We start from the raw sequence: 11,521 nt of genomic DNA on the forward strand, positions 1-11,521 counted from the left end.
TACTGAAGAATTTGATTTACATCAGTCTATGTTTTACGGTTAAGCTCTAAGCCCTTTCCATACACCACCGATATTTCCACCACTGAATGAGTGCCAATGAGCGATAACAAACATTTGTTGTAAAGCAACAGGAAGTAATCCCCGTCACACTTCCTATCCGGATTTGGAGCCGATTCAAGTGGGATTTGTCTCCTGCACCCCACAATGAACTCAACTGTTGTCAAAGTTTCAAAGGCTCGATCAGAAGGACTTAACACATTGGGATTGTCAATACTCTGGGGTTATTACAGGGCATCTCTGTTTTTGCAACACGGGACTTTGGCCACAGGCTGTGTAAGCTAGTAGTATTTGCGGGTTGTTGTTGCAGCCTGTAGCGCTCTCAGGGGGTCATTTATCAACACGAGAGCTGGAAATTTGCATTTAGCTATTTGTGGACGTGTTGCACCGAATTTACCGTTTGAAATTGCTTGTATGACAGTATTGGGACCTCACATCTGATATGTAAATGAGAGAATGCTGTGTGAGTGAAAAAAGGATAAATGACTGGCTGCTGATCCACTTTTGCCCGTGGGCAAACGCTTGGTACATGATCAGCTACAAAATGTTCTACCTCAATGGTTCTCTGACTTGTAACACCTTCCAAGTATGAGAACACTATTCACAAGTCAAAGAAAAAGAGGTATAAATTGTGTGTCTAAAAATGAAGTTTTTCACAAAATGTCCTGCAATTTCCTTTAAAATGTATCAGTGACTTTTTACTGCTGACTCTCGCCACATTACTGTCTCTATCTTCAGCCTCACCCATTTACACATTGACCGTGTAGTTCACGAACAGAGCCCCGACTGTTCTGAAGTCAGGTGCATTTGGACGGATTTATTTCCTCTCGTGGATCTCACATGGATTTCGTGCTGCAGGACATTTTCCTTACTCCACAAATAGTTTTTCCTCAGTGTTTTGACTGAGAATCCGAGACGTGCGGAGGGACGTGCCGACTGTGTGATCTTTGGTGGAGTCCAGTCTGTCCCTCTTGCCGGTCCCCCGTGTGCCGGCCCGTCACGCACATGGGCAAGTGTTTTCATTTCGGAACACACCCACCGGCGAGTGGGGAATGTGTCTGCGCCGAGAGGGAAAGGCCCGCGCTATTGATTTACAGTGTGACTGATTTGACTTACAGTACTCTTAGGCAAAACACTTAGGCCGCTTTAAAACGACTGTCCGGATTTATGTCTCCACTACAGACTCCCATATGTGGAGAAGTAACAGAGTAAAAAGAAAATAATCCACTGAAATGTTCATCTAAACATGTTAAAGGCCCTGTGCCCAATTCTTTTTCTGTAGTTTGTATGGTCCTACATCCCCTTCGAATTATAAGGTTCTATCAGCGTTCTGAGCTGTTTAGGTCTAAAGTTTTGACCAGGCATTGAACGAAATAATGGGTTTTGCTCATGAAATCCTCAAAAATGCACCAATATCTACATTTCATGCAGTGTACAGAATGGGTCCTGGATCAAGAATATCAGTTGTGCCAATAAATGTACACACCCTGGTGGATTTTTTTTTCCTGGCGATTTTTTTTTTTTTCACTCATGGTCAGTGTTGTGAAGCAATTTATTGTGAACTCACTTCAAATCACCATAACAAAATGAAATGTCACACCCAAGTTCCTAATGACATAATTGCCCCCTTTAGTTACCTGGCTCTGCCATACTATTCCATTCCACACAGGGAAGTTAGTCCAGTTACGGAGCAATTGGTTCAAACTGCCCCAACACGCACAAATTGTCGGTAAAATCAGCCAATCAGCAATTAGGACGTGACGACAGCTGTAGTCCAATTCAGAAAATATGAACTGAATGTAAACTGACTACAGCGTGGAGGCAAAATCCTCGACTTCTTCATCTGTCATTAGTTTTGGCTAATAACTTCTGCATGTGTCACTGTAAACTTGTCAATTCCCTGTAACGGTGGTGATTGGTTTGGCTTGAGCCACTAATCAGCGCCTTGTTTACCGTGTATGTCCAGACCCACCTTCTTTCGTGCAGAAACGAAGTGGGTTTGGTTTACCAGGCTACCCCTTTAGCATCAATGACAGCTTGGAGTTCAGGAGGTCAGGAGACTGAGATGGCACTAACGGAACCTTCACTTTATTCTGCTGGAACCACCTCCGTATTTCACTGTAGGTATGGTGCACTTTTCATCATGGATTTTGGCCTATAATGAAAAGTGCCCCTTACCTACCGCTCGTCACAACCCGTCACCACTTGGCTTATTGAATTGGCCCAAATCTTTCAAATGATTCCATATCTATCGTCAAACAAACAAAAATAAAAAACGTGTTTTTCAAATATCGACTGGACTGTGTTTTTGAGTGACGATTTGCACGTCTTCTCCAAAGGCTTGGCTTCGCTCTTCTGATCAATGTTAGTAGATGGTTATATGTCAATCATTGTAGAAGCAAAATGTCCTCAACTCAAAAACTCAGTCCAGTCGATGACGAACGCTTCGTTGGAAAAATCCTGGTTGACTGAGATACGTCACAAACATGAAAGAAAAGTGCATAGGTAGTTACACTGTGTGGAACTTCCAAATGTTAAGTACAAAATGTTTCAATACTGTACTGCCAGGACAGGCCTTCCCATTCTCATGGAAACGCCCAGGGTTTTCCTACTAACCCAAAGTTTTGTGGGAGGTTTAGGGAAAACATTGATGACCACACAGACCATTGTGCTCTCAAACCACATATTTCCTCCTAAATAGCCCTGTGTCATTGCATTGGCTCAGCAGGACTTGTCCACAGACCATACATGCGTCAAACCACCGTCACCGACATTTGTGCAGACTTACAGTGAGTTCAGGAAGAAATCTTACTCTTACTTTATTCTTCTTCTTATGTTAGAGTCTGATACAGATTTTTTTTTTTTATCTGGTTAAGTAATTTTAGAAGCCCGGACAGAGTGAAGGCAGGAAGCAGTCTGACACATGCCAACTGGTTCGGAGTGTCCCTTCTCAAAAGACGTTTTTCAATGTTTTTTTTTTTTAAACCACACTTTCCACCCCCTCCCTGTCTTGTCTCCGAGGTATCCGCTCACAGATGTTCTGCCTCTCCGCTGGTCATAACATCCTCACCCCTGACTTCCCCTTGGACCTAACATGGCCGCCTTCCCACCAGCGCAAATCCCACCTTCACCTCTGTCCGATTACATAAATAATATGACATCTGTTCAGGAAGAATGTCCGCTGTCTATTCCATTAAGGCCCCCCAAGTTTCTCAGCATGGCTTGGCTTGGAAAGAGAGTTACTCTGAGATCTTGCGTCTCAGTTTGAATGACTGCACAAAGCCGAACTCTTCAATATTCCGAAATACTGATAGTGCTATTCATACTAACTCTTAAGGTGTTCCTAGGTGTTGTTGTGATCAAATCCTTCATACTTATAACCCTACTGCTCAAACGACAATTAACCTAAGCTTTGGTGTAACAGACTCTGCCAGCTAATGGGTGGCAGTGACTCAGTGGTTACAGCAGAGTTCCAAGTCTTGTTGTGTCCTTGGGCAAGTTTCTGCAAACCTTCTTGAATGTGAATGTGGAGGGTAAATGGTGCTAGACGATTAGACGCTACAATTACATGAGTCTACCTTAGGGCACTATGACTACAGCTGAATGAATGAAGCAACTTTGAAGGCCTTAAGCGCTGCATAAGACAAGCATTATTACTAGGTCTGGATGTGGTTAATTGTTTTTCTATATCAGCACTTTAACAATACTTGGTTTACGATACTTTTTTGATACCTATACTGAAATGTTTGTCGTATAGAACCATCAAATAAAATAACTGATTCCATAAAAGACCGTTTATTTTAAATTTGTTTAATTTATTTGAGCTGAAGCAACCAAGTAGCTTTCTTAAATGCTGCCCCTGGACTAAACTAAGACCTTTTTGATCGGTCTGCTATTACAATTTCCTCGTCATTGTCACGTCTCTCTGTTGTGTCTTCAGACGATGCAGCAAATGAGTAACTACCGCTACGACAAGCTGACGGTGCCCGATGACCTCGCCGCCAACTGCATCTACATGAACCTGCCCGGCAAAGGCCACGTGCTCCTCCACTCGACCGGTGACACGTTTCCAGAAAGTTTCAAGGTAACATTCGTGCAGACAACAGCGACTCTATCTCTCACGCAACATCCATCTTCCAGTCGGAGATACTAAATCTTGAGTTTGTTGTGATTGTTCAGCACCAGCCCCTGAGAAAAACAAACTGAGCCCCATCTGAGTCTGTGCGATTGTTTTCCACGCACAACTATAGGTTTGCCTCTGCCAGAACTGTGTTATTTTAACAATAGAACCTGCAGTTTGATGTGCACTGGCCGCTTTCTGGATAATGACTCCAACCACAAGCTTGGAAACCAGGCCTGGGGGAAAATGAGTGTGTTTTTTAGCTCCAGACTTAATTGTAAAAGCAGATAACTCTCAATGGTTTTGCAGAAGCTTTCTGGATGTGCTAAAAGTTTACAATGGTATTTGTTTTGATGGCTCACTTATTCTGGTCATCTGGTTTATTCCGGTCATTTGTTTGTGTTTCCCATCATCTATGGAGTCAATGATGGTCTATGATCTATGTTGAGTTATCTTAAATGGGATAAGATAATTTATTTTTTAACTTTTCTTAAAAGGACTATACAGGGTTTGAAAATTAAAATGATGTATTTTCATCCCCCTACATGTTCCAGCCATGTCCTAATGTGTAGAATGAGCCCAGACCTATTCTCCACAACTGCCTTTAAAATCCTGCACTGTCACTCAAAAAGGTGTTGATTCGGTCCGTCATGCCGTCATGCACAAGCTTAATATAGAAGCTGCAGTTACGCATAAGGCCTGAGATGGCAGTAGTGAGTATAAAATCACAAACTTGCATCTAGCCCCTTTAATTTTTAAGGGCATCAGTGCTTGTTCCTTTGGCATCTTATTTCATGATAGTCCCAACCTATTCAAAATCAACATAAATTATCTTCATTCAAGCAATTTGAAGTAATTTATCTCATTTATCTCTCTCAGGGAAGGCTTGTTTAAGTCGTCATCTGTACTGATTAAGTGCTTTTATCACACCTGCACAGGACACAAACATGACAAAGCCATGGTGAAAGGAGAAACGTCCACGACTCTAAACTATCACAAAATAAATTGCCCACCCTGGTGATTACAACATCCCAGCTTAGTGTGTACTTACGATAATGTCAATCTCCATTTTCAGCTTCTATCGTCAGCTTCTATCTGTTTGTTTAAGTTAAAGGGACTATACGGAGTTTAAAAATGTTAAAATGAAGTATTTTCCTCCCCCTACATGTTCCAACAATGTCCTAATGTGAAGAATGAGCTCAGACCTGTTCACCACAACTGCCTCTAAAATCCTGCACTGTCACTAAAAACAGTGTTACTTCGGGTCCGAATTGCCGTCATGCACAAGCTTATATAGAAGGTGCAGTTACACGTATGACCTGAGGTGGCAGTAGAGAGTATAAAAATGGCTCACTTGCGTCTAGCCCCTTTAAATTTGCAAATAACAAACCTTCTTTCCCATGCATTAATCATCTTGTGTATTACACTCCATGTCGTGCACAGTCTCGAGCAACTTTGAGTGATAGTTTTGTTTTTTGAAAGCTTTATCATAACCATTTCAAAAGCTTCTCTTTGAATCAAAGTGAACAGGCAACAGTGTGCAGAGACAGTGCTCCAACCTCAAAATGTACTTTGTGGTTCAAACCCCAACCTCCAGCAGTTATTTTTAGAAGGAAGAATGCACAAAATTATGTATCCTTGGACATCTACAGTGAAGATTTCTTTTTCCTGGAAGATTAACAGCGGGAATTTCATCCACCATACTAAAATCTATTTTTGTATCTCTTGCTTCCTGCCCGGGTTGCACGATTTGCACAGACCACTTGGACTTGGAATGAAGTTTTATATTTAAGTTTTGTTTTCTCCATATAATCAGACCACCAGTTATTGGCTCGAGTGTGTATTTAGCGGGTTTTCTGCAAGGGAAAATGAGGACATACACAACATGAGATATTGCTGGGACTCTCGCATTTAATATAATGGGCCCCCCAGTGTTTTCTTGTCTCATTATCTGCAGCCCAGCATCCTGTATTTTCTTAGCTTTAACCATGCGATAATGTTGTATGTGCTCTGATATTAATTACATTTTAGTTTTCCCTGCACTAGCATTTCCAGTTATAAAAACTGTTTTGTAAAAGTGCATTTTCCATGTCAAATCAACAAATGTATCCTGCTTGACCATCTCAGATTTGCCTCAAACTTGAAATGATATTTATACACAATAGTGAGTGTGTGAAGTTTGGAATTGGTGTCTTTGGTTGTTTGAGAAATAATTTGTTCTCAAACAAACAAAAGAAAAAGAAAGGGAATAAGTGTGATGAAACAATAACTTTAGCTAAATGTAAACACTAATGATAAGAGAGGGGAAAAAATACACGGTTGAGCTTTTCACTCTTATAATGTCATCAAAAACATACCTGGACTGGTGTTTTGTTTCTTTCACTTATGTTTTAGTAATCCATATGTTTGTCTCCCTCTTCCACACTAAGGACACCAGCCCACACTCCTGTATACGTCACATGGACTAACCCACAAAGTTTCTGAATTGTTTAGACTATTCTTCTTCTGATCTTGTTTGTGGTCAAACTCTCTCTTCCCTGCACAGATTGTCATGTTTGCTAATTCTTTCAATTTGAATGCTTCTTATTTTACTGCCGCAGTGGGAGCAGGAAGGCCCTCTGCTGGAGTTATGTATAACTACATCTAAAAACATCTAGAGTACAGAAGGAATTTTCTATATACAGTGGGGAAAAAAAGTATTTGGCCAAAATCCAATAGAATGTCTACGTGAAACTGACCAAATACTTTTTTTCCCCACTGTACATACAATATTTTAAGTTATTCTACAAAAATACCAAGACTTTAAGTGCATATGAGAGGTTTTAATGCTTTTGAAAATATGACTTATAAGTAATAATTATCATTTTATTTGTTGGGAGTAAAAGTTATTTGAATTTTTAAGCTACTGACAGGAAGTAACCTGTAGAGATAAAGGTAAAGTTCCTTTGCAGTTTGACTCTCTCATTTCACATTGATATAACATGGTCGCCACGACAACAGTGTAAAATCGTTTGCCTCTATCTATGTCACTTCCTGTCAGTGTCCAATAAGGAAGTGAAACTATAGACATCACAAAAATGGTAAAACTAAAGAAAACTGGGTACATTTTTTCAGCAAAATCTTACAAACAATTGTGTTAATTATGTTTCAGCAAAAATTGTGTCTAATGTGTCAAATGCACTTGTGTCCAAAAGTAGTTTAAAATCCGAATTAAGCATCTTAAGTTATTTTTCTTCCACAGTTAATGTAGAGAGCACTGTGGCTTCAAACTGTGAACAAACCTTGGTCTATTTTTAGCAGTCACATGAAGGTACATAACAGTCGGGCAATAATAAAAGTGGGGGGTCATGCGTGGGGATTGTAAGGGTGGGCATCTTTAGTGGTTAGCCCTGGCGACGGCTCTTTTGGGTACAGTACATGGACAAAGGGGCCAATGAAATACAGCAGCCCCCACTGTGCAAGACCATGACAGACCACTATCCCAAAGTATACATTTCAACCACAGTAATGAGAACGTGGCTGGAAATGAAAAGAACATGGATACTTTAGAGGTGGATATGCTATAAACAGCAGGGATTTTAGTGCTGTTTTGGGAAGTTATGCAAAAGTGAAATCCGAGGTGACTCTTATGATTTTGCGGTCTCTCTTGGAACATATTTCAAAACACACAGTTCTGCACCTGGACAGTGTCGGAATATTGTTAACTTTGGCCAAATTTGCAAACGATGATATGAAAAGCAGAAAAGTGAAAAGCTTTTCTGGTGCCTCGGTATTTTGATTGCAAGTACAATAAATTAAGCTGAATTTTGTGCATTTAAAAGATACAATCCAGCCATGGTCGGTATAAATCAGTGCGACTTTGGTGCCTATTAGAAGCCTGGATTAATGTAAATGATGGTTGGAGCTGCAACCTATTCCAGTGATTATAGAACTGTAGCGTGTGGGCTTCTGCAAATGCTTTATTTGCCAAAGATGCCACTTGCGTTTCTTCTTTCGGCCCTCTTACTTCATGAGATAAGAATTTGTTTAGCCTGTGTCACAAGGCCCCGCTCGCTATCTCCGCATAGCCCCTGGGTGAGTGAGTTTACGAGTTTAAAAGAGAAAAAGTATCTTGGTTTGGTTGTCGGAAAACAGTAGTTTTCTTTTGGAAAGTGTCCACAAGGTGACACACAGCTTTATGAGGGTCTTTAGTGAGAGTTGTAATGTGCTCTCTCTTTATACCCCGGTTTTTATTTCTCTGGGAGACCACTAGGCTTGTTCTCAACTTCTTGCGTTTCTAAACGGTTGGCAGGAAGCATAAACAAACAGAGTCTTAAAGCGTTGTGTAACCATTCCTAGAGCTAAATTGAAGACAGTGGCTCAAATTCACCTCAAGGCAACCAATAAACTACATTCAGTTTGACATCAAAGCTCGCTAGACATTTCGAAAAGGGTTCAAAATGTGGTTTATGGTTAATGTCTCTATTTCGTAGGCCTATCCACATGAAACAGACTGCCACAAAGTTAAAATTGTTGTTTAAGTTGTTGAGTTGTTGGCCGCAATATCTAACAGAACATAATTAAGCTTAGCACTTTTCACAGCAGTAGCATGGAAATATGATGAAAATAGTACCTAAAGAGTTACTAACATGGGAGTTATGGTAATTACATAGAGACATAATCTAATTTATTCCATAGTTATGTCATTAAAACTTAACCCAATTTAAGACAATAGATTACCAGGAAAGATGGTGGGAAGCCGTTGTTGCAATGCTATTTCCATTGTTGTGACCTAAATTGATCCCAACTAATCCCGGCTGTCCGTGTGTGCGCAGGTACTTGAGAAGTTGACGGACTGCACGTTGATTGCTGTGTCGGGCTCGGAGAAGATGAAAGTGGACGGGGCGCTCACCTGCTGCTCCATTCTCATCAACAAGAAAACCGACATCTAAAAAAAGGAATTTAGTGTTTGGATCTATGCCGGAGTGATACTACCACCACTACTACTACTACTCCCAATTTGGCGCACTTGAGGTGGGAGTGCATTGGTGCAGCTAAATTTAAAGGACTAATTTTTTTGTGTGTGTTTTAGGGTGTGTTATGTTGTGTGTTCAATGTTACCACAGCCTCAAATACATTTACAAATGTTTGATTATTAAGTGAAGAAATCCTACAATGCTAACTACTAATGAAACTAACACGATACTGATGATTGTGATACTAGCTGCATCTCTACGGTTCATGTACTTGACAACTGTGGTATGTTGCAATAACTGTCAATCTGTCACTAATATTTGTACACAATAAAAAAAAAAAAAGGTAGAAAAGGTCTTAACACGACTGGCCCATAATTTTTAAAGTGTTTATTCTTGTCAGCATCATTTTCTATTCAACTAACTCTTCAGACCCAAAGACTTCTAAATGAACCCTCCCATCAGCCCAAAACATGAACAATAGGTTGTGCAGCACAGAGAGAAACCCAAGTGGTAGCTGTAGCGGCGGTTCTACAGGTGTCGATGAGCTCAGGCCAAATCTATGTTTCGCTCCTGTTTCCATGACGACCTCACTTTGTGTACTCCGCATGCTGCCCCTGTATATGTGCAACATGCGCTGTCCTGTCCGCGTTGCTGTTTGTCACTGTGATTGTGAGTGAAAGTTGAGGAAATGACATCAGGAGGTAGGCGGCGATTGTCCGTAGACATTTTGTAAAAAAAACGGTGGAGTGGACACTGACGGAATGTGGAAAGAATGCTTTTTGGGAGGAGAGCCTTGTGCAGCCGTAAACAGAAAGTCAAGTGGGCTATAGTCCCCTGCTTAACCCGTCTCCTTATAGCCCGGTCTGGCCAAATTTATGGACATGAAGTGATCATGCACTTGGGTCTTAAACGTTCTGTAATGTTTTCCACAGAGCTGTAAACCCTAAAATTTGCATAAGCATTTTATTCAAAACCTATTTTAATTCATGTGATTTTGCTTTGATAAAATGTTTAGACTTGCATCCACTCAACCTCTGAGCAGTTCATAATGTGTAAGTTGTGGTTATTATACACAATTATTGAAAACACCAATAGTCAGGCTGTGCCCTACCATCTTACACGAGTGTATCATGACTATCAATAGAAGGTCGTTTTTGTTTACAAACTCATGTGTGAGCTGCTTTACCCGTAGATACTGCCGCCATCTAGTGGCCAATGCATGAAAGTGGTACACTGCAGAGAATTTTGAACATTATAAATCAAATCAATTATACATGAAAAGGCAGTTGCAATCAACATTAAAGTCGTACAAATAATATCAAGTACAAACCGTAAAAACAATATTATAAACGCTGCATGAACATGACGTTATGTACGCTGTGACTACATGCATTACTCTCTCATACATTTTGAATATTTTATTATAAAATATTAAGAACTAAAACCAACACAGTCGTTGTCCTGAAGAACAAGGATATATAATTTTAAATGTTATATAATGTATTTAGATACAGTGAGCAGGTGCTGTATCTGGTGACACAGTGACGACTCTCAGGCTCCTTGATTGTTTTATCCAAACACTTAATTACATGGCTTTACTGCCAACATTGTCCGTGCTCTCTTGATAATGATTCTTTTAAACTGTGAGGTGACTTTTATAGTTACTTCTTTATCCTTATTATGATCTTCATAGATATAACTGTTCTGGTTATTTTTGTTTAGGGCCACATCGTCGGAGTAGGAGTTCCGTGTCTATGCTGTCGTCCTCCTGCCCCAATCAATGAAACCTAAAGCCCTTATTGTTTTAACAGAACATTTATCATTTTACTCTAAATGTGACTAGAATTAGAATATTTACCTGGGACATCCAGTAAGAACATCGGACCAGTCACTCCATTGCCCCGAGTACTTGGGCCCATATGGTTCTGGGCCATTTGAGGCGACGGTCTGAAAAATAAAACATTTTAGATTAACAGCGTTGTGTAAATGAGGATGTTTAAACACATCTCAGTAGCACCATCTAAAAAACCTCTTTACCGTCCAGTGCTTCTCTGTTGTCGGTCTGTAGTTGAGCTCGTACAGGTGATGGGCAGATGATACCTCGAGGTGTGTGTTACACTTTCCCCTTACTGCGTCGACACTGTATCACGCAGTGTTGGTACTGTATGTGTATTGGCTCAATCTAGTGGTGTAAAAAATGTACTACAGCCAAACTATAAAAGAAAAACAAATTGTGTTGTGTTTGGATAAGTGCACGGTATTTCTTCCACATGTGAACTAGTGATGGGTAGATGATACCTCAGTGTGTGTGTCACACACTTTTACAAATTGTGTCACACAGTATCAGTATTCTCAAATATGAACCAAATCGTCCGGACTGAACTGTTTA

General features: G+C 40.4%; 1 protein-coding gene across 1 annotated transcript in view; it reads left to right on the forward strand.

Annotated features, from left to right (window-relative positions):
* The window catches only part of LOC306977332 (N(G),N(G)-dimethylarginine dimethylaminohydrolase 1-like), a 57,357-nt gene extending 47,968 nt beyond the window's left edge, over positions 1-9,389 (forward strand). Inside the window, exons 5-6 of the mRNA XM_079575616.1 lie at positions 3,998-4,141; positions 8,992-9,389. Of these exons, the coding sequence (XP_079431742.1) occupies positions 3,998-4,141; positions 8,992-9,108 (261 nt within the window). The 3' untranslated portion in view covers positions 9,109-9,389. The remainder of the gene's footprint in view (positions 1-3,997; positions 4,142-8,991) is intronic.
* The last annotated feature ends 2,132 nt before the right edge of the window (positions 9,390-11,521 follow it).

Source organism: Gobius niger (assembly GCF_951799975.1).
Source record: "Gobius niger genome assembly, chromosome: 17".
Classification (NCBI taxonomy): domain Eukaryota; kingdom Metazoa; phylum Chordata; class Actinopteri; order Gobiiformes; family Gobiidae; genus Gobius; species Gobius niger.